We start from the raw sequence: 23,061 nt of genomic DNA, 5'->3' as shown, positions 1-23,061 counted from the left end.
TGTAAGAATTTAATTCCTATTTAATGTACTTTTTCTATGTTTTTAATTGTACTGTTTTTTAATGTTGTGAAGCTGCTCTGAGTCCCAGTTCTGGAAAAAGAGCGTGATTCAAATAAATATAAATATAATAATAATAATAATAATAATAATAATAATAATAATAATAATAAATATTGAGGGATTTGCTTAGCTCAGGGGTAGGCAACCTGTGGCCCGCGGGCCGGATGCAGCCCGACGAGGCCTTGGGACCGGCCCCAGCCTGGTCCTGCCGCCGATTGCTGCCAGGGCCTTTGGGGGGGCAATTGTCTATAGAAGCCTCAGAAACATGCATTTATATTAACATTTTAAAAAAAATCTGCAAATTTTTTCACGTGTCCTCCATTTTTTTTTAAAAAGTGTCTTCCATTTGAAAATTTTGTCCTACATTTGTCCTGAGGGACAGCAACCCGGCCCCCGGCTCAAAAAGGTTGCCTACCCCTGGCTTAGCTCAAAGGAGGCCTTGATAGGTGAGTAATTGGGGGCCGTTTCTCCTAGTGTACCAGTACTAACTGCTGGAGGACTCCAAGTTTGGTGAACAAAGAGGCTTTTATTTAGAAATATGCAAGAGTGCAACCAAATACGCAATAGCAATTCAGTCAGAAACACCATGCAATGATAACTCAAATAGAGGTATGGATTACAGAGGCTTAGCACTGTAGAGAGGATGATATTTACTAGTCCTACAGAGGAATTGATGGAAAGTAGAGTGTGGCTCAGAAAGCATCTCGGGGGAATACAGGAAGAAGCAGCTCTGGGTGGATGGACAGAGCTTTGATAGGTGGCCACTGTATGTCCAGTGGCTGCTTTATGTGCAGAGATCATGGGTGGGTTGGATATTTATACATTGATTGGTGTCCTTGAGGGATGCTTAACATTACCACACGAAGTACAAAGAATTTGATTGCTTTCCCATGGAATTGACAAAAAGACCAGTTTGAGTAGATGGTCTTAATTCTGGATAAACAAAACAGTGATTGGCTATGGAACAGTCTCAAGATAAATGGATAGGGAAGTTGGCTGGGAACATGAAAGGGGAGCACAAAGGAGATCTGGTCTTACCCGCCTTAGTGCTATGTGACCTCCCTTGTCTCCAGTGCAAGGAGATATGTGGACAGCATGGGGGGGGGGGGAATGGAGTGATCAACAGATCAACAAGCACAACAAGCTTCCTGATGTTCTAAAAGTCATTGTGACCTCTTAAGAATGTGCCTGGCTCTAGACAGAAAATATGAAACCCCCATATGGAGGGTGTAGGGTGTGCTAACATTATGTCAGCGTGGCAGTGAATTAACTAGAGGTTTTTACTAGATTGAAAGGTGCTCTCCACGGTGCTGAACACAGCTGGTGCATAGGTCTAGCATTTTAGAGAGCTCTTTTAAATTCTGGATTACAACTGTGAGTGCATTCACTGCCCCAATAACATGGGAACCTCCAGCCACCATTGAGGGGAAACTGTTGGAAGGATATATGGAAGAGTGAATTATTTGGGCAGTAGTTCTAGAGAAAGATGAGAGAACAAGGGAGGGCCAGGGAGGAGGTGACTGTAGAGTTGTCTCATCTGGTGTTAAAAATATGACACACACATGTTGTTATGTGTCTTCAAGTCATTTTTTTTTACTTGTGGTGATTCTAAGGCGGACCTGAGCCAGCATCGTGTAGTGGCTTGAGTGTTGTACTACAACTCTGGAGAACAAGGTTTGATTCCTTGCTCAACTATGAAAGCTACTGGGTGAACTTGGACAAGTCACATGCTCTCAGCCTCAGGGGAAGGCAACAACAAACCTCCTCTGAATAAATCTTGCCAAGAAAGCTCCATGATAGAATCACCTTAGGAGGGGTCTATCAAATTGTTTTCTTGGCAAGTTTCTTCTGAGAGGGTTTGCTATTGCCATCCTCTGAGGCTGAGAGATGATGCCTTTCCCAAGGTCAGCTGGGACTAATTCCCACCAAACTTAAAAATAATTCAATGGTGGGTAGGCATGCTTACAACTGGGAGCTTTTAAAAAAAGATTTTGATTTCCTCCAGAAAACGCAAGTGGCACCCAGAGATACAATCAACCAGGGCAGCTTCATATTTTCGATGAATCACAAAGAGGCAGATGCTTTTCATTTACTCTGCCGCAAAACAGCAGGATGTTTCCTCTCAGTTTACTAGCTGCATGTGTCAATGACATTCATGGCCAAACAAAACTCCCCAGAAACATCTGAATGGATGAAATCATTTTGAATTCCAAATGATAAAGGACTGAGGAAATGCCTCTTGAGGGCAGTATTGGATCAGTCAGAAGAGCCACATTCCATGGGGATGAGCTCAGTCTAATGTTGGAAAAAAACAAAACAAAACCAAAAAATCCCCCAAACTGATATATTTATAATTAAAAAAGGCTGAGTGGCTAAGGCATATTCTTTCTTCTTGGCAGCTACCGCACAGTGTTAATGTCATGCATAATGTGGGAAAACCATAAAGCAAATTAATAGTGTCAGTTTATGAGTGCCGTTTCAGTGAAAGCATCCATAGTCTCAACATCTTCAAGTCAATGCCTGATTAATATGGTTGCCTTTAATGGCATGCTTTGTCAGAAGACCTCAGGAAAGAAGCAAAGGATGTGCCATGATGCTGACTAGAAGTATGTGGCATTCCCTTAAGACAGCATCAACAACCTTTCACTAGATTCCCTCTATTTGACCCTGGGCAAGTCATACGCTCTCAGCCTCAGAGGAAGGCAATGGCAACCCCCCTCTGAACAAATCTTGTCAAGAAAACCCTGTGTTTTCATTTCCACCATAAGTTGGAAATGACAGGTCTGTATCCCACCGCTTTGGGGCTGGATCTGGGCCTGAGCAGCCACAGCAACAGCTCCGGAGGCCCTGATCTGCTGCTTTTCCAGGCCTCAGGGAAGCGGCAAAATGTTGCTTTCCCTCGGCCTGGAAAGGGGTGTCCTTGGGGCTTCATGCCCCAGACATCCCAGGGAGCTGCTGCCGGGAGAGAAAGGGGCCGCTCGGCCCTCCCCCCCGGCTTTGTTCCCGCAGCCGTTTGGTGGCTGTGGGAATGAGGTGCTCCCCAGGAAGGAGCTCTGTTTCGGAGCTCCTTCCGGTGCTGCAAATAGGGCGCCCTATGTGCCCTGTATCAGCGTTAATACATCATGGCCACGCTGCGCCATTTGGACGCAGCGCGGCCATCATGTCAAAATGGCGGCACCCATCTGTACAGCGCACCGCCATTTTGATGTACAGAGTACGTGCTAGGGTTAGGGAGCATCTGTAAAGGACGCTCCGAGGCAACCCTAGCACATACTCAGTACATGCTAAAAGGCCCGTCTGGAGAGGGCCAGTAAGACACACAACAACAAGATTCTCAAAGAATGTCTGTTACCTGATTCTGCACTGGTATATCCCTTCCCATCCTTGTTGATAAAGAGGAACAGCTTGTGACAGATACCTGTAAAGCCTGCAACATCTGGCTACCTGGTACTAAGGACTGGTTTCCAGTGTACAAGGAGAGCTTGTGCTGCCACAAAAAACTGCTTGAAAACTGCAACTGGTGCATCTGGTGATATAGCTGAGCTATAATTTATCAGAAAATAATTAAAAGATTTCTTATACCTTGGATCAAACTGATCATAATGGATACTGCAATCAAGAAACCAGACAAACTAGAAATGGGAAGGGCAGCTATGCAAGAACTCTATAGAGCAATTAAGCACTAAAATTTGAATTGTCCTATACATTGTATTCCCACTCTTCATGTATGGATGTGAGAACTGGGCAGTAAAGAAAGTGTAGAGAAAGAAAATCAACTCATTTGAGATGTGGCGCTGTGATGAGTGATGAGGAGCCCATGGACAGCCAAAAAGATAAACAAATGGGTCCTTGCATCTGAGGAAGTAGATTGAAGTATACAAAAGCTCATGCTGCCAATTTCTTTCTGTTAGATTCAAAGGTGCTATAAGATCTCTCCACATACAGATTCTACAGACTAACATGGCTATATCTAATTCTATCAAATAGGCCCTTGAGCAGATCAAGCCTGAAATACCCCTAGAGGTCAAGATTACTTGAGGATGTTGCACTTTGGCCACATCATTAGAAGGCACAGTTCATTATAAAAGACAATGATGCTGGGAAATAAGGCAGTAGAAAGAGAGGAACACCACATGCTATATGGATAGACTCAATCAGGAAGGTCATGGGCCTGAATCTACAAGACATAAGCAGAGCAGTGGAGGACAGGGGTCTTGGAGATGTCTCATCCAAAGGGTCACCATGAGTCGGGGTCATGCTTTCTTATGATGTGGCCAAAGTATGTCAGACTCAGTTTGGTCATCTTGGTTTCCAGGGAGAATTCCAACTTAATCTGGCTGAGGACCCATTTGTTTGTCTTATTGGCCATGTGCAGCATCCTCAGCACCCTTCTTCAGCACCACATCTCAAATGAGTTGATTTTCTTTTTATCTGCTTTTTATCATTGTCCAACTTCCACATCTATACACGGTGATGGGGAAATACAATGACTTGGATGCAGGTTGACCAGAGGCCCTCCTTTTCTAGGACATGTCCTCCATTTCACCCTTCTTTCCAGGAAGAATTTCCAAATGTCCTCCACTTTGAGAATGCCAAAGGGGCACAAATTGATGATTCTAGGAGTGTTTTTTGTTTATATTCGGTCACACCTTACATTTATCATGAATGTTCTGCTTTCTGCAGGGCCCTGTCCTCCTTTGTGGTGAGGACATCTGGTCATTGGATAATTCCAACTTTATGGCTCAGTTGTACATCTTGACTCTTTAGGATCTTGTCTAGTTCTTTAAATAGCTGCCCTTTCCATTCATTATCTTCTTCGGCTTTCTTGACTGCAGTCCCTATTCTGATCAATGTCTGAGCCAAGGTAGGGGTACTCTGAATTCTATAAAAATGCCAATGAGAGGGAGGCGAGGGGGAGGCGGAGGAAGCACAAGCAGCCCCAGCAGTCTTGGAAAGTGTCTCTGGATTAGGGCTCACTATGGAAACCAAGAGCAAACAAGAGGGAGGGAGGGAGGCTGGCAGGAGAGGGCAGGAACTGACAGAGCAGGACCAAGCAGCCTGGCTTCAGAAAGGGATGGAGGAGAGGGAAGAAGAGCTGCAAAGCTCACCTGCCCAGCCTAACAAGCCCAGCTTCCATCATCCACCCCCCAGGCTGACCCAGCCCATCGGTCCCATGGAGAACATCAAAGAACTGCAGGTGAATAAAAACACAATGTTTGTTTTGGTCCTTAGTTTAGATGCCTTTGCTGGTCCAGCCCTTTCTCCCTCCTTCCCCCTTCGGATGGACCCAGGAAGAAAGTGGCATCCAGGGGCATGATCCCTGCAAGGAGGCACACCAGCTGCAAAAGGGACTTTGGCCTGGTCCAGCTTCTACCCTCTGTCTTGCAATTTCTTCTTGTTGCTGGGTGCCTTCAAGTTGTTTCTGACAAGTTGTTCCATAGAGTTCCTATAAGGTGAACCTGGCATAGGGTTTTCTGGACAGGTTTCTTCAGAGGGGGCTTGGCATTGCCCTCCTCTGAGGCTGAGAGGGTGTGACTTGCCCCAAGTCACTCTGCAGATATACCTCCAAAAAAGTCTCTTCTGAGCAGCTTTGTAGATGGGGGATTTGATGAAGGAGCAGTTTCTGTTCACCATGAAGAGGGGAGAAGCTGTTCTCCCAGTTGCTGTTGTTGTTGTTGTTGCTGGGTGCCTTCAAGTTGTTTCTGACTTATGGTGATCCTAAAGTGACCCTATCATGGGGTTTTCTGGGCAGGTTTCTTTAAAGGGGGTTTGCCATGGCCTTCCTCTGAGGATGAGGGAGTGTGACTTGCCCCTGGTCACCAATGGGTGTGCCTCCAAAAAAGTCTCTTCTTTCAAAGCAGGGGATTTGAGGAGGCAGCAGTTTCTTATCACCATGAAGAGGCAAGAAGCTGTTTTCCCAGATGTTGTTGTTTCAGATTTATGGCAACCCTAAGGCAATTCTATCATGGGGTTTTCTTGGCACGTTTCTCCAGAAGGGGACTGCCATTGCCCTCTTCTGAGGCTGAGAGAATGTGAGTTGCCCAAGATCACCCAACAGGTGTCATGGATAAGCTACAGATTGAACCTTGGTCTCCAGAGTTGTAGTCCAACACTCAAACCACTACATGTTCTCCCAGCTATAATTATTTAAAAATAATTTCAATAAATATTAAAAATAATATTTCAGTAAGGAATAATATATATATATATTTTAAAAACTCCACAGGTTAAAAATAGGAGTAAAGTTATTTCATAGAAGTGAGGTGCAACCTGAAAGGTCATATAGTCCAACCCCTTGCCAACATAGGAATCCATAGCTAAATCATCCTTAAACAGCCTCTGTTTAAAAGCTCCCAATGAAGCAGAATCCTTCACCTTTCAGGATAGGCTGTTCTACTGTCAGATAGCTTTGTGGACAGGAGGCTTTTCCAAAGATTTAGTTGAAATGAATGTTCTGTGTTTGAATAAAACTTTTCAGAACTTTTCAGCCACAACTGGAAAAAAAAAGTTCATTATGAGAAATTTAGCACACTGGATTGACCATTTCAGTCCAGAATAACTTGAGGCAAGAGGAGTTTTTTTTTAAAAAAAACAAAAACCAAGGGTGTATCTACATTGTAGAAATAATGCAGTTTGACACCACTAACTTTCATGGCTCCATCCTACAGAATCCTGGTATTTGTCATTTTGTGAGGCGCCATCACTGTTGGGCAGAGAAGGCTAAAGACCATGTAAAACTACAAATCCCAGGACGATATATGATGGAGCTACACACTTAAGGTGGTGTGAAATTGCATTGTTTTCTGTAGTATGGATGCACCTGTAGTGATCCATAATCCAATCTACATACATGTTTAAAGCTACAAGAGTCCTGATGTTTTCTTAGTCCAGCATCTCTTTGTTTCCTGAAGTTTAATTCTGCTGCTCTAGAAGAAAAGCACTTGGAAGTCATTTGGGGGTGCTGCTGAGTGTATAGCACACAGTTTGGTGTTCAGTGTCTAATGTATCTGCCACATACATTCATATCCTGCCCTCCCACGCAAACATTGTTCTTCCATATTTTATTCACCTTCTTGACAGCAACTCTTTGAGGCTGGTCAGTTTGAGAGACAGGGAACGCCCAAAGTTACACTGTGATGTTCATTGGATAAGTTGGGTTTTAACTCCAAACTTTGCCTATGGTTTGTTAACTGAAAATAAAGGCATTCATTCATTCATACTTCCAAACTCTATCACCTTTAGTTTGTGCTTAGTGCTTTGTTTCTAAAATGAGAGGAGCTGGGACTTGAATTTTCTTGTCTGTCACACTTTGGAATCTGGAAATTCTCTCCTGCAACTCCATTTTACAGGAGCTGGTTGAAGTTCCTTAGGGCTTTTTCACATGACACACTTACTGTGCTGTGATTCCATTTTAACTGCCATGGCTGCATCGTATGGAATCCTGGAGTTTGTTGTTTGACCAGAAGCACTAGTTTTCTGGCTGTGGGTTCTAAACATCACCCCCAAACTACAAATTCATTGATTTCATATGATGATGCTATGGCAGTTTAAATAGAATAATAGTTTGAATAGAATAATAGTAATAATTAAATAGTTTGAAAAGATCCATAATATTTGCTCATTGTACATGATTTCAAAACTTTGAGATTTGGTAAACCTGGGTGGTTTTCCCCTCTTAGGAAACATGGAATCCTGAAGAATGAGCTATTTAAATCCTTATTCATCCTTTACACATTTGTAAAGACACCTTATAAAGTTAAACTACAAGAGGTATTGGCATTGTTTTATAAGCAAGCAAAGCACTTGGGACATTTTCTGTTTGGACTTTAGCTCCCAGAATCCCACAGTAAACATGGCTAATAGTTCTGTAGTTTGCATGACTAGGGATACTGGGAGCTATTCTTCCAAGCTCTGCAAATGCTATATAGCTGGACATATCAGGCTTCTATACCTAACAAGAGGCCCTCCCATGTTTCTTGTATGTTAGATCAGGATTCTGACATATTGGATAGATGAGGTATTAATATGACAACTCAATAATTTACAGTAGGTTAGAAAGGGTTCCCAGCTTCAAAGTGAGATTGGTTCTCATGAGTGAGAATGTTATACAGTAGAATGTTATATATAATGATGTTCTACTCCAAGCAGCTGCATAGATATTCTTCTCAGTCATATGGTGACCACAGAAGGCCCAGAAAATTTCTGAGGAGTGGTGGAGTAGATCATGTAGTAATATTCAAACTTTTAAAATCGAGCACGCAATAGATTCATTCTACAATCCATTCCCTAATTTTGGAATGAGGGATCATATTTGTATCATGTTAGTGATACTGTACTAGTAAAACCTGCTAGTGCAACTCACTTAGGTCAGGCTATGGCCCAGAAGGAAGTCGCAGTCCATTAATGGAATAGATTTGCTTCTCCCAGCTCAGTGCCCTCCAGATGTGTTAGACTACAGTTCGCATCATCCTGGCAAGCCATCATCCTAGGAAGCCTAGCAACTCATTTTAAAAACAGGAGGCTGAAGTAGAAAATAGATAACCGTTAAGAGTGCCTGACTACTAACTATTGTGTTGTGTAACACAACACTGCAATCTGAGAAGCCGGAATATCTATTTTCCAGCCTACGAGTGTCTTGATTTCAAGGAAGTTCACAAAGCATCTTACAGAAATAAATATTCCACGAAGTACATAATGACATATTATAAGAAGCAGAAACACAATAAAGCCATAATGCAAAATGGTAGTAAAACTCTGAAAGCCTGTGTTCATATCTCTGTTTAGCCAGGGAAGTTACATGATGTTTTGGGCATATCTATCAACTACAGGCTTAACCTATTCAAAGGCATAGCTGTGTTAGTCTGGAAAATCAGTATGCAAAGAGATCTTGTAGTACCTTTGAGACTAATTGAAAGAAAGAAACTGGTAGCATGAGCTTTCTTAGATTTGAGTCTACTTCCTCAGATGCCTGCTCATCTGAGCTCATGTAGTTTCAAAAGTGCTATAAGATCCCTTATATTATTGAGATAATGGGAACATGTAAGTTAAAGGGGGGGGGGATTGGGCAGTACTCTGGGCTAGGGATGCTGGGAGTTGCAGTCCATCAACATCTGGAGGGACATGTTATTCCCACCTATTATATGAATGTTCAGAATTAAATACTATTCTCTTGATATATACACCTATGTCTGAAATGAGCCAGAAACGGGTCTAAAGGTGAGGTGAAAGTCTGGCTTTGATGTTGTCTTTCCCAGGGAAGAAATTTCAGCCCTTTCAGTCCCCCCCCCCCATCTCTTTTCTTGTCATTTGGGTTTCATGATAGTTTGTACTTGCTAGATAATCTCTTGAGATAATTTAGTTGGAATTGTTTGCCAGCTAGAGCAGCAATCATCACCATGAACCTATTATGCATAAGAATATAGTATATGACTTGGGATCAATTCAGTAACTGGGCTTAAATTATTCAGAAGCAGAAGATATAAGTCTGTTATTCATAGAATCATAGAATCATAGCGTTGGAAGAGACCACAAGGACCATCCAGTCCAACCCCCTGTCATGCAGGAACTCTCAATCAAAACATCCACAACAGATAGCCATCCAGCCTCTGTTTAAAGATCTCCAATGAAGGAGACGCCTGAAGAGAAGATTGTGTTATCTTCTCATTTGGCCTTTGATATATGTACTTAACCCAGGGAGATAGGAAAGTTGTCTTGTGCGTTGTGAGCAGCTCTTTCAGTAGTCAGACTGAGTAGAATTATAGCCCACCACTAGTTGAATATCTCATATGGCAAATGTATACAGTACTAAACATGTTGGAATGGTTGAAGTACCGGTATTTAGGTTGGTCAGTTCTAGATTTGAGGGAGACCAGCACAAAGTGCACCTTGGTATGCCACAGCAGGCTTACCCAGCAGTTGTGAGTGACTGAAAGGAGCCAGGGCAGCTCAGAGGGAGGGGAGGGTCGGAAGGAAGGAGGAGGAAGATTGCCAAGGGAAATTGCACTGTGGGACCAAGACGGAGGAGGGATGTAGGGAAATCAGGCTGTAGAAGGAACCTCGCTCTCTTTTTATTTTTGACAGTCTATGCGCATGATTTTTTGAGTGACATAGAATGTGTGTGTTCTTGCTTGTGCTACTTTCATTTCCTCTTGCTCCTGGAACTTAAGAGCCTTTATCATCATCATCATCATCATCATCATCATCATCATCATCATTAGTGTTATATGCAGATGCTACAGTCAGAATGCCTGCACTGCATTTCCCTTTTATTCCCAACTGATTCCATAGGTCTACTTTAGTTGGAACTGACAGGTCACTCTCTCTCAGCCTCAGTGGAAGGCAATGGCAAACCTCCTCTGAAGAGAATGTAAGCAGGAGGAAAAGGGTCAGTTCAGTTCAGGTCAGAGGGAAGGCATGAACGGAGCTCGCATCAGGCACCTTCCCCCCCTTTTCTATTTTTTAAAATTATTTTTGACAAAAAATGAGCATGTTTTTTGCTTCAGATAGATAGATAGATAGATAGATAGAACGTAGCTAGCTGCTGGCTCACTTTCCCTTTCATTTCCCCGCTTCCAGCAAAGGGGAAATGTTGCAAAGAGTACAGTACTTTGCAAAAAATATTTGTTTCCTTTGCAAATGAATGCTACAATTTGAATGTTACAAAAGTTTCTCTTTCCAATTTGGCAAATTGATAAATGCTTTTACTACTGTCTCTAAGGAATTCAGGGGTAGCCTAAAGAATGCATGGCATGCCATCCTTTTCTGGCATTCTGAGGTGAGGAATTATTATTATTATTATTATTATTATTATTATTACATGCGTATGAGGCATTCTGGGGTGGCAAGGGGGGGATACAGCATGCAGAGATGGCGTTAGCTTGCATTTAGGGTTTAAAACGGGGCCAAGGGCAGATCATAACCTGCACTGACCCAAATGCCCACAACACACACACACATGAGGTTTTTAAATTTGACAAAATGTGCATATTTTGGTGCCTGGTCCTTTAAAAAAATAGGAGGAGGGAAGCACACTGCTAATGCCCCAATGAATGTTGGAAATGTCACCTATGACGATCGCTTGATTGACAACAGGCACCTTCATGTTAAACCTGATTTCCCCAAGAGGGCATTCAGGTTAAAATGCCCCTGAGTTGTAGTGGGCACTTGCTTACAGAGAGATTCGGGAGGGACACCCCCCCCCCCGGAAATCTGACCAGTTCCTTCCAGGGCAAATACGCCAGTGGGAATGGGGCCCTAGTGAACCCTTCTTCATTCAAGACTTCCTACTTCAAATCTAGGGTTCTTAAAATTTGGCTTCCCACAACATCTAACTAAAGTGTGTGTGTGGGGGGGGGGGGGGGTGAGGGGAACAACCAATCTTCTTAATAAAATCAAATGTTCATAAATGCAAGCAGCAGAAAGTTTGTAATGCTGTGTTCCTGCAAGGTGAAGATCAGTTTCATGACCGGGTCTGCTCTTAGCAACTCATTGTTTGCATTCTTCTTAAGTTAGATGGCTATATTATTACCTGCAATTGACACTAGATTTCACACCACTGAGGTAAATGGACCTAAAAGATATGCTCTCATCTCCTTTCCCTAAACGTTGATGTCCTCTTTCTGTATGCTACCATCTAGTATACTTACCCTTCTGTCATTCAGTATGTATAACCTCACATATATATTGATGGGGCCTGAGCAGATGTTGACTAAGAGATCCTGGGGTCAAGGTGGAAAGTTCAATGGATATGTCAACACAATGTACAGCTACTATGAAAAAGGACAATTCCATGTTAGGCATAATTAGAAAAGGAACTGAAAGTAAAACTGCCAATCTCATACTATCTTTGCACATATGTACATAGTGTGACTGCCTATGGAGTACTGTGTAGCAGAGGTGTCACTAGGAGATGCCAGGAGTGCAGACTGCACCAGGTGATGCCTCAAAGATGTCCCAAAAGCCCACTGGCTGCCTGCTTCTGCCAGCCAAGGAGCCTCTACCATCCATTGGCTGTGGTCATTGGCAGGGTTTGTTTCTGCTACTGCCTGGCAGCCCCTTCTGGCTCTGGGAGGGGGGAGATGTGGCTGGGTTTTGGATTCCTTTTCCACTCAGCCAGCAACAGAAAGGACTGCCAAATGGCACCAGCATTCCAACTCCACTGGTGGCTGCTGGTGGGAAGGGGCTGCCTTCCGGGTCTGAAAGGGTTGCTGGCTGAGTGAAAGAGAATTGTCTCCTTTTCTTGCTTGGCCAGCACCCTGCCAGACCTAGAAGGGGCTGCTGGATGGCAGGAGCACCCCACCCTACTAACAACTGCTGGTGGGAAGGGGCTGCCTTCTGTGTAACAAGGCTGCTGTGTGGGCTTCTTCTCTTTCCAGCTCAACCAGGAGCCCTGCTAGACCCAGAAGACTTCAGGATCTGGCAGGCCTGCTGTCTGGGTGGGAAAGAGAGTCACCTAACCCTAATCCTAACCCTTTCCGCCACTAGCTCTTCCCGACCTGGAAAGGGCTGGCAGACATTGGCAGCACTTACCCCACTAGTGACCACTGATGGGAAGGGGCTGCTTTCTGGGTCAGTTGGGCCTGCTGGCCAAGTATGAGCTCCCTTTCTTGCTTGGCCAGTAACCCCACCAGACCTGAAGGGGTTGGCAGGTGGCAGCAGCACCTCCCCCTCACCATGGTAGAGCGAGCCTGGCTTGCAGAGGGTGCAAGGTGACTGGGGTGTGTGCCAGGCAGCCTGAGTGATACCAGCCCTAGTGACGGCATTGCTTGTATAGTTCTAGTCACCTTGAACATTATATTTTAGTGCTGTAGAAAGTACAGAAAAGGACAACAGATCAAGGGGTTGGAGCAGCTGCCCTACCAGGAAAGCTTAGAACTGTTTAGCTTAAAACAAAAGTAACTAATGGGAAACATGAAAGAAGTGTATAACCTTATGTGCAGTGTGATAAAAGTAGATAGACCCTCTCAGTTCTCTATTTCTGACTGTGTTTCATTATACTAGAACCTGGGATCGGACAATCAAGCTCAAAAGTGGGTGATCAGGGGATGTGTAAAGAAGTACTTCTTCACATTGTATATAAGGTACAATGAAACTATTGAATTAACTACCACAAGATGTAGTCATGGTCACTAATTTGATTTCTTTTAAAAGGGGATTAGACAGATTAATTGTAGATAAAGTTATCAAACAGAGACTAGTAAACTTGGCCATAATTTGTCTCTTGGACCAGAGGTTGTATGCATCGGTTCATCAGTTGCTGGGGAATGAAAGGTGAAGGTTGCCAGATTTCATGGTCTAGCATGGACCCCATTCTCCACAGGGCAAGAGGGAAGCAAAGTGTGTGTGTTTGTGTATTCCTCATTTGTTAGTCTTGATTTTTTCTTTAGTTGAATGACATACACTTTACAACTGTGGTTCATATTTAATATATCATGCTTGATGACATCAGCAGGGAGCTGCCCCTTGTAATGCCACTCTTCTAATCTCACTAAGGGTCACCTCCTATGCCATCAGCTTAAAACAAAGGTAACTAATGGGAAATACAACAGAGGTGTAAAACACTGTATGTGGTAATCTCTAGGTTTTGGTCAAGGCCTTGGATGTCATGACTTGTCAACCCTACGGTGTATGGGGGATATAGTTGCAATAATGTCCTGCTGCTTGGCTACCCATAGACACCTAGATGGCCATGGTAAGGACAAGAACGAATAGATGGGTCTGTGGTCTGATATATCTGGGTTCTTGTCGGTTTCTTATATTTTTAAAATTCTTCATTACTAATAGGTGCCAATGGAGAAATTTGTGTGAATTTTATAAACTAGAGACTGTAGGATGAACAGGAAGCAAAATAATGATAAAATGTGGTGCAAACTAAGGACATAATCTTTTTTTTAACCTATTGCAATTTAGTATTGATCATATTCAAGATGCAATCCAGCCCTTTTCTCCTTATCATATAATGAAATCTGCAGTGGAATCCATGCAGCCGAACCTAAGTAGCGTCTGACTGTAATTGTGGTATACAAATGGCTCCCAATGCAACCATCGGCACCAAATTGTATCTACAAGGCAAAAGCAAAGCATCTTCTGCTTGGAGCCAGATATAAAACTTTCTGAAAAGGGACAAGATCTTGGGCAGACTGGAATATAAATACCACAGAAACCATTAGTAGATTCAAAATTAAAAGCCTGCTTTTGCATAATGATTAGAGCATTAGAACGAGAGTTGGGTTGAAATCTATACTCGGCCACAAAGTTCATTATGTGATCTTGGGCCATTCAGTTGCTCCTGCTCCAGTTTTCTGCTCCTAGGTGTCACCCTTCTTGGGGAAAGAGATTTTAAAAATCTGTTTGTTACATAGGAAAGCAATTCACTCAGAAAGCTCAGACTGTATGTTGGTCAGAATCTAAGCTTCTGTTAATGGATTTTCTATAAATAAGGGAAGCTAGTTCTTTTTGTATAATTACCATCAGTTTTAAGTGGGACAATATTTCCAAATGAGGGATGTATGCATCTTATTTCTAGAGCTTGGAACAGTTACTTTTTAGGTGACAACTCCCAGAAACCCCTAGCCAGCATGACCAGTGGCTATGCTGGCTGAGGGAATCTGGGAGCTATGTTCCAAAACAGTAACATATCAAAATCTTGCTTTTCTCTAGTACTTTCCTCTGAAAAATATCCTATAGCACTTGTTATTAATTGGTATTCTCCCATCTGAGTACTAAGCAGACCTGACCCTGCTTGGTGTCCAAGATCAGATGGGATCTGGTGACTTTAGGTTATTTAAACTCCACTATAATATAGTACCTGTTACTTGTTTATTTGCATCTATTGGCACAAACTTTTTTTTCTGACCATCTTGTTGATGCTCATGGAGATCTTTCATGTTAGCAATGAATATTAAATACATGATTTTAAAATGTCTGCAAAGAAGATTCTCCTCCTTCTTCCCTTACAAAATTGAATTTATTGGAGCACATTTTACAGTATTGGCCACTTGGGGGCACCACAGCACTACGTTTGACATTTTGCATTGCAAGAAGAATTACTTCTTTTCAAGTGTCATATAGTGAGGCTTGTAGGCGGCATCCTCCGGGCTGTATGTTTTTAAAGCAAAAGCTAACTTTAATTTCTGTGAGCTGTTCATTCTGGCACAATATTATCACCCTACTGCACAGCATGAGCCAATTTAATTTTTTTTGCCTAAAACTTAAGGGCTATTGGTTCTTTCTTATCTATGTTTGCAAAGCAACCCTCTGAATACTGCAAATGCACAATTCTTAGCCAAACAAGTTTAGGATTAGTGCCCCCAGCACTGTTTGGCTGAGCTGGTGAGATGGCATAGAAAGCTTGGGAACATTTCAATCGCTGAGGGAGAACAAAACTGTAAATGTTTGCAATCCGTCTTCTGCAAGAAAGAAATTTTTCAGCTTCGTAGAGGATTTAACCTTGCACAGGCTCTAGGAACAAGAAGAGCTGTGTGAGAAAGGCTGGCGATTTGGAAGAATGTTTGGAAAATAGGAAAAGTAAGGGCCCGGGAGGCAGTTTGATAGAGACAAACTGGATGCTATGAGGGGAAGCAACAAGGTGGATAATGGGACGTTTTGAGAAGGGTCTTTTGAGGAAACTGGCAATGGAGACAGGGAACAATGAGGAAGGTAACAGGACAAAATTAAGAAGAATCTATGGAGAGAGGAGTTCCACAAGGTTGGCCAAGTAAGTGGGGGAAAACTGTATTGGCAAAAGAGAAACATAAGGAAACAAGGGTTGGCCTAAATACCCTAAAGGCACCAGATCCCGGATGATCTTAGAAACTAAGCAGGGTGAGTTCTGGTTAATACTTTGATGAGAGCCCTCTAATGAATACCAGGTGCTGTAGGGTATATTTCAGAAGAAGGAACCAGCAAAATCACCTCTGAGCATTCTTTGCCTAAGAAAGCCCTAGGAAATTCATGAGGTTGCCATGTCGATAGGCAACATGAAAGCACACAAACACGTACACAAGGAAATGAGGTATAATACTGCAGAGACAAGGAATTAAACAAAGCATATACTGAAAAGAAAGTATCAGAATCTTGAGCTAGCATGGCCATTAGCCATAGTGTTTGGAGGATTCTGGGAGTTTGGACCCAAAGCAACTTTTTTGAACTCCTTCCATCCTCATGGAATTGCATGTTAGATAAAAGGCTTTAATTCAACTGGTGTCAAGTTCAGCACTTTTCTATAGCCCTTACACAATTTTGCTCGATACAACAAAACAGTATTTGTTCAAGATCCAATGTACAAACAGTACTGAAGATGAAACATTCCTAAAAGGGTATGCTGACACATTGACGACTAAGTCTGACATGCAAATTTCTCATAGGAGTTTCATAAGTCAACACTGCCATAACAACACCAAAGCTAGGTTGGGTTTGTTTCCATAGCTCAAACCGCTGAGTTCTGGAAGAGGAGCTGACTTCGTTTGTAGACTCTGTTTCAATCTATCATACTCCTGGGTTCACTAAGAAATCTAAACTGACTTCCACGGTACCTGACCTTGGCAAGAGATCCTTCTGCACCAGCGACTGAGGATTTAAAATGTCCAGGTCAATACAGATTTCACTGGCTTAAAATTAAGTTTGTTCCAGATTTCAAACTTTAGCCAGTAAAATGTTCAGAACTGGAAAACGGCAACTCTGGAAACAAAGTGTTAGCAGAGTTTTAAAGGTAAGAGATAAGGTGATCAGATATGGGTGGTTGGGGAGGGTCTTAATGGAACCTACAGACTTTGTGCCCTGACTCCCTGTCCATATTAGCCAAAGAATGCCTCTTTATAGCCTTCTAAAACAAATAGCTATGTGGGCTATTATCTTAGCTACAGCACAGTTGTATTAGCTGCCTTCATATGCTAGTAGCTGTGATGATACAACAGATGGAGTAACTTCTGGTTGACTCTCAGGTGTAGCTCTGCTGCCCACAGCCATATGGCTGCCTCCATATTTGCTCTATTCCTGGATATTTACACCAGAAGAAGGTTATCCTCCACTGGTGCTTATTTGGATTGCAGTTGTACAATTACCCGTAGTTCAAAATCTGAGAATTCCCTTCAACTCCAAAAGAACACTGTGTTCAACTCACAAGCCATGACTGTGTTTATGCTGAAATAATAAAGGTAAGAATCAGCTGAACAAATAGAAAAAATGCTGGATTGCTTAAAACAACTCTCTGCACCTTTGAAGACAAATACAGTTGGTTCTTGGTATCCACTGACTTTTTATCCATGGAGTCAACCATCCATGGCTTGAAAATATTAAAAAATAATATGAATTCCAAAAGCAAACTTTGATTTTGTCATTTTGTATAAGAGACACTATTTTAATACGCTATTGTATTTAATGGGACTTTAGCATCCATGGATGTTGGTATCCATTGAGGGACCTGGAACCAAACCAGGGTCTACCAAGGTTCACTGTACTTGCATTTGAGTTACATTCAACTGTATACAGGACCAGACTGGTTTGTAAAATCTGGAAAATAAACCAACTATTGTTCCTCACAAACAACTTCTCTTTCCTTTTTTTATTTGGGAAAGTACTCTTCTTACTTTTTTTTATTTGGGGAAGAGTGACAAATGATTATGACAGCATATTTCAATTATTCCTGAGCATACCTTCCATCCATTATTGGCTGATGATTAATGTATTTGGAATGACAAAAATTGCCACTGCATATATAACTGCTTCTCATGTAAGATATTTAGATATAAAATGAAGGCTTACTTTTGAATATTTAATATGGATGATGAATTGAGCTGTATATATTGGAATCATTATTATATTATATATTTTGATTCATGATCTGATATCAATGTGTTATTTGTTACAGGATGGATGACTCTTTGTATCATTGCTATCATTGGTGGGTGGCAGTCCCTGCTTGTGCATTTTTTTACAATTAAAATATTAGATCAATCCACTGAATGGATTCTATGGACATTTATTAGCTGCAGCAGGTAAATGAAAAAGATATAGTGTACTTTGGAATCCAGTGATTGGGAACAAAAGGACAAGTCCATTGCCTTCATACAAACTGCTGTGGGCTTCCTATTATTGTAGAGTTGGAGTGTGCCCTGCAGGTTCTGTAATCCTACATCATCCCAACTGAGGGCTGCCACACTTTATATTGAAGAGCCCCAGCAAGGGAGAAGCCATTACCTATCTAGGGCTGCCTCTATAATGCAGAATTAATACAGTTTGACACCACTTTAACTGCCATGGCCCAATGCTTTGGAATTGTGGGATATTTAGTCTTCTCTATCAGAGAGCTCTGTTGCTACAGCAAACCGCAAATCCCAGGATTCCATAGGATGGAGCCTTGGCAATTAAAGTGCTGTCGCTGCACTATTTCTGTAGTGCAGATTAGACCTAGATAATTGGATCCACTGTTTGACAGCTCTTGCTAGCTACAATATACTCTCTTATAATGTAAGTCCATTTAGTCTTGGCTTCCATAGCAGTTGCAGAGAAGATGTCTTTATCCTTATTCATATGACAGTCTTTGAGGTATTTGAAGAGGGAGACTGAAGGTGCCATCGCTAAATCTCCAGACCATCAGGCAGAACACACCCTATTCCTTCTATTTTTCCCCTCTTTCAATTTAGTCTTAAATTCAAGGGCTAGTCTCAACTAGAGTAGGCCAACTGGGAATTTGGTAAGCCAATGTTTATGTACGTTCCATTGATTCAATGGTTCTACTTTAGCTGGGACTAACAATTGCATTGAGTTCTTGTTTTCAATACAACTGACTACCTTTATTGCCTCCCTACTCCCCCAACATGATTTCAATCTTGTGTAGAGAAGTATTCAAGATTTCTACACAGCATTGAACAGTAGTGTCTGGTGAATAGCTCTGACCATCTGCTGTACTTTCAGACCACTGTCAGAGGAAGAGCTTCTCACCACTGCACACCTTCATGCCAGGTGGATGAGGCCTAACCTGTTGTGAGATGCTTAATTCTTTAATATCTGGCAGGATTGGTCTTTGGAGCTAAGGCACGATTAGAAAAGTGGTGGAATAATTTTTTTTTTTCTAAAGCGCACAGGACGTTTCCCAAATCACCTTCCCACAGTATTTTTGCTGCAAGTACTAGTCAAAATCAGCCACTAAAGAACCAGGTGTTTCTGTTGAGAGGCATTAAGGAACCACGTCTGGGCTTTGCTGAGAGGCATGTGCTGAGCATCCCAGTACAATACCACCAGTACAGTCTTGACCACAGTACTGCAGATGAAATCCAACAAGTGGAGGTCAAAATGGGAAAACCTTAAAGGGTGTTTGACCACTGTTAGACACAACATGTTAATTCTTAGTTTTTCTTCTCTTTCTCATTTTTTAAAATGTAACAGGGAAGGACTCCTAATCTCCCCTGATAATTTTCTGAACATACGCTTTGGCCCCATCTGAAAATGATATCTTGAGTCCAGAAACTGGCACACCCGTTCAGTTGTGTTTTGTTTCCAGCAGCTTGGGTAACCTGTTGCTTAGCAGCTTTGGCTGCTGCTTTTGTCAAACTGTTGAAAGGAATTTGCTGCCAGGGTGAAATGAGATCTTTCAATCTTTCGGGTTGCTTTCTCAAATCACCGGCTTTGTTTTCTAACCCCATGGTGAGAAGTCTTTGAAAAGCCAAACAATCCATCATTTGGGAATGAAGCTTTGAACCCAATTTATATGTCAGTTTGTTTGGGGATCATGAATTTTACAAGCTGTCAAGATTGAGTGTCAGAAATGTCCATACTGCTTTGTCATTCACCAAGAAAACAGGGCTTGATGTTCTCCCTGGGGTGGAGAACATGTGGCTTTCTAGAAATTGTTGGACTGTAACTCCCACTGTCTCTTACCTGGCTATGGGAGTTGCAGTTTAACAGCCTCTGGAGAGCCATTTGTTCCTCATCTAAATCATCCCCACTGTGTATGCAGTGCAGAGTCCAAATGTTTATTCCACTTCTCCACTTTTAGATTCTCAGTTGGTATCTGCTCTGCCAAATACACAGCAATATGTCTGGCTGTTACATTGAATGGGAAGGCTTTCAAAGCCACATATGTAGTAACCGCCTGTTTTCCAGGCCTCCCCTGTGCAGGCTGCTTGTACAGTTGGCCCTCCGTATCCATGAATTCAACCATCTACAACTTGAAAATATTCAGTCCCACCCCAATCAAACATTAGTTTTGCCATCTTATATAAGTGACACCATTTTACTACCCCATTGTATATAATGAGACTTAAGTATCTATGGATTTTTTTTCTCCAGAGGGGATCTTGAAACCAAACCCCAATGGATACCAAGGGCCCACTGTATTCTTGGCAAGACCTGTTCAGATGGAGTTTGCAATTGCCTTCCTCTGAGGCTGAGAGAGTATAACTTGCACAAGGACACCCAGTGGGATTTCATGGCTGAATGAGGATTCAAACCATGGTTTCTCAGAGTTGTACTCAACACTCAAGCTACTATACCATCCTGGTTCTTGGGGGCTTGGTCCATAATGGAAAGAGTTTAAGAAATTTCCCATGAGAATCTCCTCCCATGTGCCCATGAAGGAGACAGATTCTGCCTGTAGATTCTGGTGTGGGATTCCATGATGAGAGAAGCTGCCTGGAATAATTGAACATATAATTTCAAAATTTGAGTAGAAAAATATCCCTCAATAATAGTATGTTTTCCTGCCTCCATCTTGAATGTTAGTGCCTTTTCCGGCACTGAATGTTTCTCTGGGTGTTTCCATATGGAGAAACACACTTTGTTCTGAATATACATTCATCCTGCCATGTATACTAGTGGCTCATAGGTTTAGCAAGACATAAGGCTAAAAGGAGGGAGGAACCTGATGCCAATCTTCTGGTGGTATATCACAATTAGACTTCGATTTTGAAAGGTTTTGAACACACATACCTGTGTATGTATAAGAAATATTTTAATCATATGCTGAAAAATAATGTAGATATTTTCCCCAGAGGTTGGCAAAGTTACTTTTTTTTTTACTGCACCTCCTAGGTTCCTCCAGCAAGATAGCCATTGCTAATTTTCAAAGTGATTTCCATCTGTGGAATTCCCACAACCTCCAGTCCATAAAACAAAGGCACGAGATAATGTCACTTTTAAGACATGTTTTAATGGAATGTACACATTCCCCTGGAAATTTTGATTCAATAAAACTACGGGAGCATCATACTGAAACTTTATTGAGGAATGTTCAGGGTTTCTGGAGATGCATTGTTGTTGTTAATTGCCTTTAAGTTTATCTCAGTTCATGGCAACCCTGTGAATGAGATGTCTCCAAGCCCTCCTCCTCTACCTTTCTGCTCTGATCCTGTAGGCTCAGGTCCATGGTCTCTCTGATTGAGTTTATCCATCTGGCATGCCAAGTTCCTCTCTTTCTACTGCCCTCTACCTTCCCCAGCATCGTTGTTTTTTTAAATAGGTTTTGCCATCTTATAATGTGGCTGAAGTATGATAGCCTCAATTTAATAACCGTGGCTTCCAGGGAGAGTAGATTGATTTGTTCTAGGACCCAATTGTTTGTATTTTGGCCATCCATGGTATCCTCAGCACTCTTCTCCAGAACCACATCTCAAATGACTTAATTTTCTTATTATCTGCTCTCTTCACTGTTCAGCTCTCACATCTGTACATGGTAATGGGGAATACTGTCTGCCCTTCCCTTACGTGGGGGATCTGTTCTGGATATCCCCTCGTAAGGGAAATATTGCGTGTGCTGGAACCCCATTGAAAACAATGGGGATTGTGCTTGTGGTGCGGTGCACATGCCATTGCCTCTTCTGGTGCATGTTTGGTGTGCCCACGTATGCACTGTACAATGATCTGGATGGTTCTGATTTTAGTGTTCAGCTGTATATCCTTGTACTACCGAAATTAATTACTAGGAAATACGAATGCATGGTTTGAAGCATGTGTAATACATTTCTTAAATTAAGAAAGCTTGAAAGCAATAAGTTAAGGAACTTCTAATATTATTGGATGCTATTATTATATTAAATTATTAAAATAATTTTTTAATCTTGTTCTCTACTTCATATATTTTTTTCACAGCTTTACAGCTTTAGTCCATGCATAGTTACGTTGAGGTAAATCTTACCAAATGCTTTCAAGGGGACTAACTCCTAAATCGGTGTGTATAGGACTGCAGTCTTATTCTGTGAACATATAGATCCCTATATTGTTCTTCCTTCCTATAATACTCCGTGAGGCTCAGCTCCTGATTTGATTTTAGGTCTTTGTAAGGATATGTGTCATATAGGCCCTATACAGACTGCCAAAATAAAGCTGCTTTGAGTCACTTTGGAGGTATGGTGTTTCAATGATGCATGCGTCCTAAGAGTCTGGAAGCTGCACCAAAGCTGCTCTCCAGTCCTTAGGAGTGGAGCGTGGCTTCGGTGCAGCTTCTGGACTCTTAGGACGCATGCATCATTGAATCACCATACCTCCAAAGTGACCCGAAGCAGCTTTATTTTGGCCTGTCTGTATGGGGCCATAGTTTTGAAGCTCCCTATAAGGTAATAATAGAGATTTTTCCTCTGCAGCAAAAGTTAAAGGAAGAGAAAGAAGCCAAACGGGCTCACCTGGATGGGAGACATGATTATATACTGTCCATTGTTGCTTCCTGTGTGGACCTAGAAAAAGCTGAAGTAGAAGATGCTATTCTTGAAGGAAATCAGGTATTTTGTGGATGCATGTCATTTCAGAAGCCAGAATTCTACTGGGTTCAAAAATGATTTATGCCACATGGATTTCTGGGATTGAAAGGTAGTCCCACCAATCAGGATTCACTCACAATGGCATCACAATACTACAAAACCAATTAGATAAAGGGATGTGATGAGATCAGTGAGGGGGAAATCACTCCAGTTCAGTGTTTCTGAAACCAGTATCACTTGCATGGTGAAGGCATGAACACTTTCTGGAAATTTCCAATGCATGTTTTTCTGCCATAGAGATTGGAATGTGTGG

At 42.1% G+C, this 23,061-nt stretch overlaps 1 protein-coding gene across 1 annotated transcript in view; it reads left to right on the top strand.

Moving 5' to 3' along the window:
- The first annotated feature begins 5,179 nt into the window (after positions 1-5,179).
- The window catches only part of DNAH5 (dynein axonemal heavy chain 5), a 166,712-nt gene continuing 148,830 nt past the window's right edge, over positions 5,180-23,061 (top strand). The window contains exons 1-2 of the mRNA XM_042465764.1: positions 5,180-5,257; positions 22,635-22,769. Coding sequence (XP_042321698.1) covers positions 5,234-5,257; positions 22,635-22,769 — 159 coding nt within the window. The 5' untranslated portion in view covers positions 5,180-5,233. The remainder of the gene's footprint in view (positions 5,258-22,634; positions 22,770-23,061) is intronic.

This window comes from Sceloporus undulatus, chromosome 4 (genome assembly GCF_019175285.1).
Source record: "Sceloporus undulatus isolate JIND9_A2432 ecotype Alabama chromosome 4, SceUnd_v1.1, whole genome shotgun sequence".
NCBI lineage: Eukaryota > Metazoa > Chordata > Lepidosauria > Squamata > Phrynosomatidae > Sceloporus > Sceloporus undulatus.
Note: the sequence above shows the minus strand (reverse complement) of the source record. Positions and strands in the feature narration are given on the sequence as shown.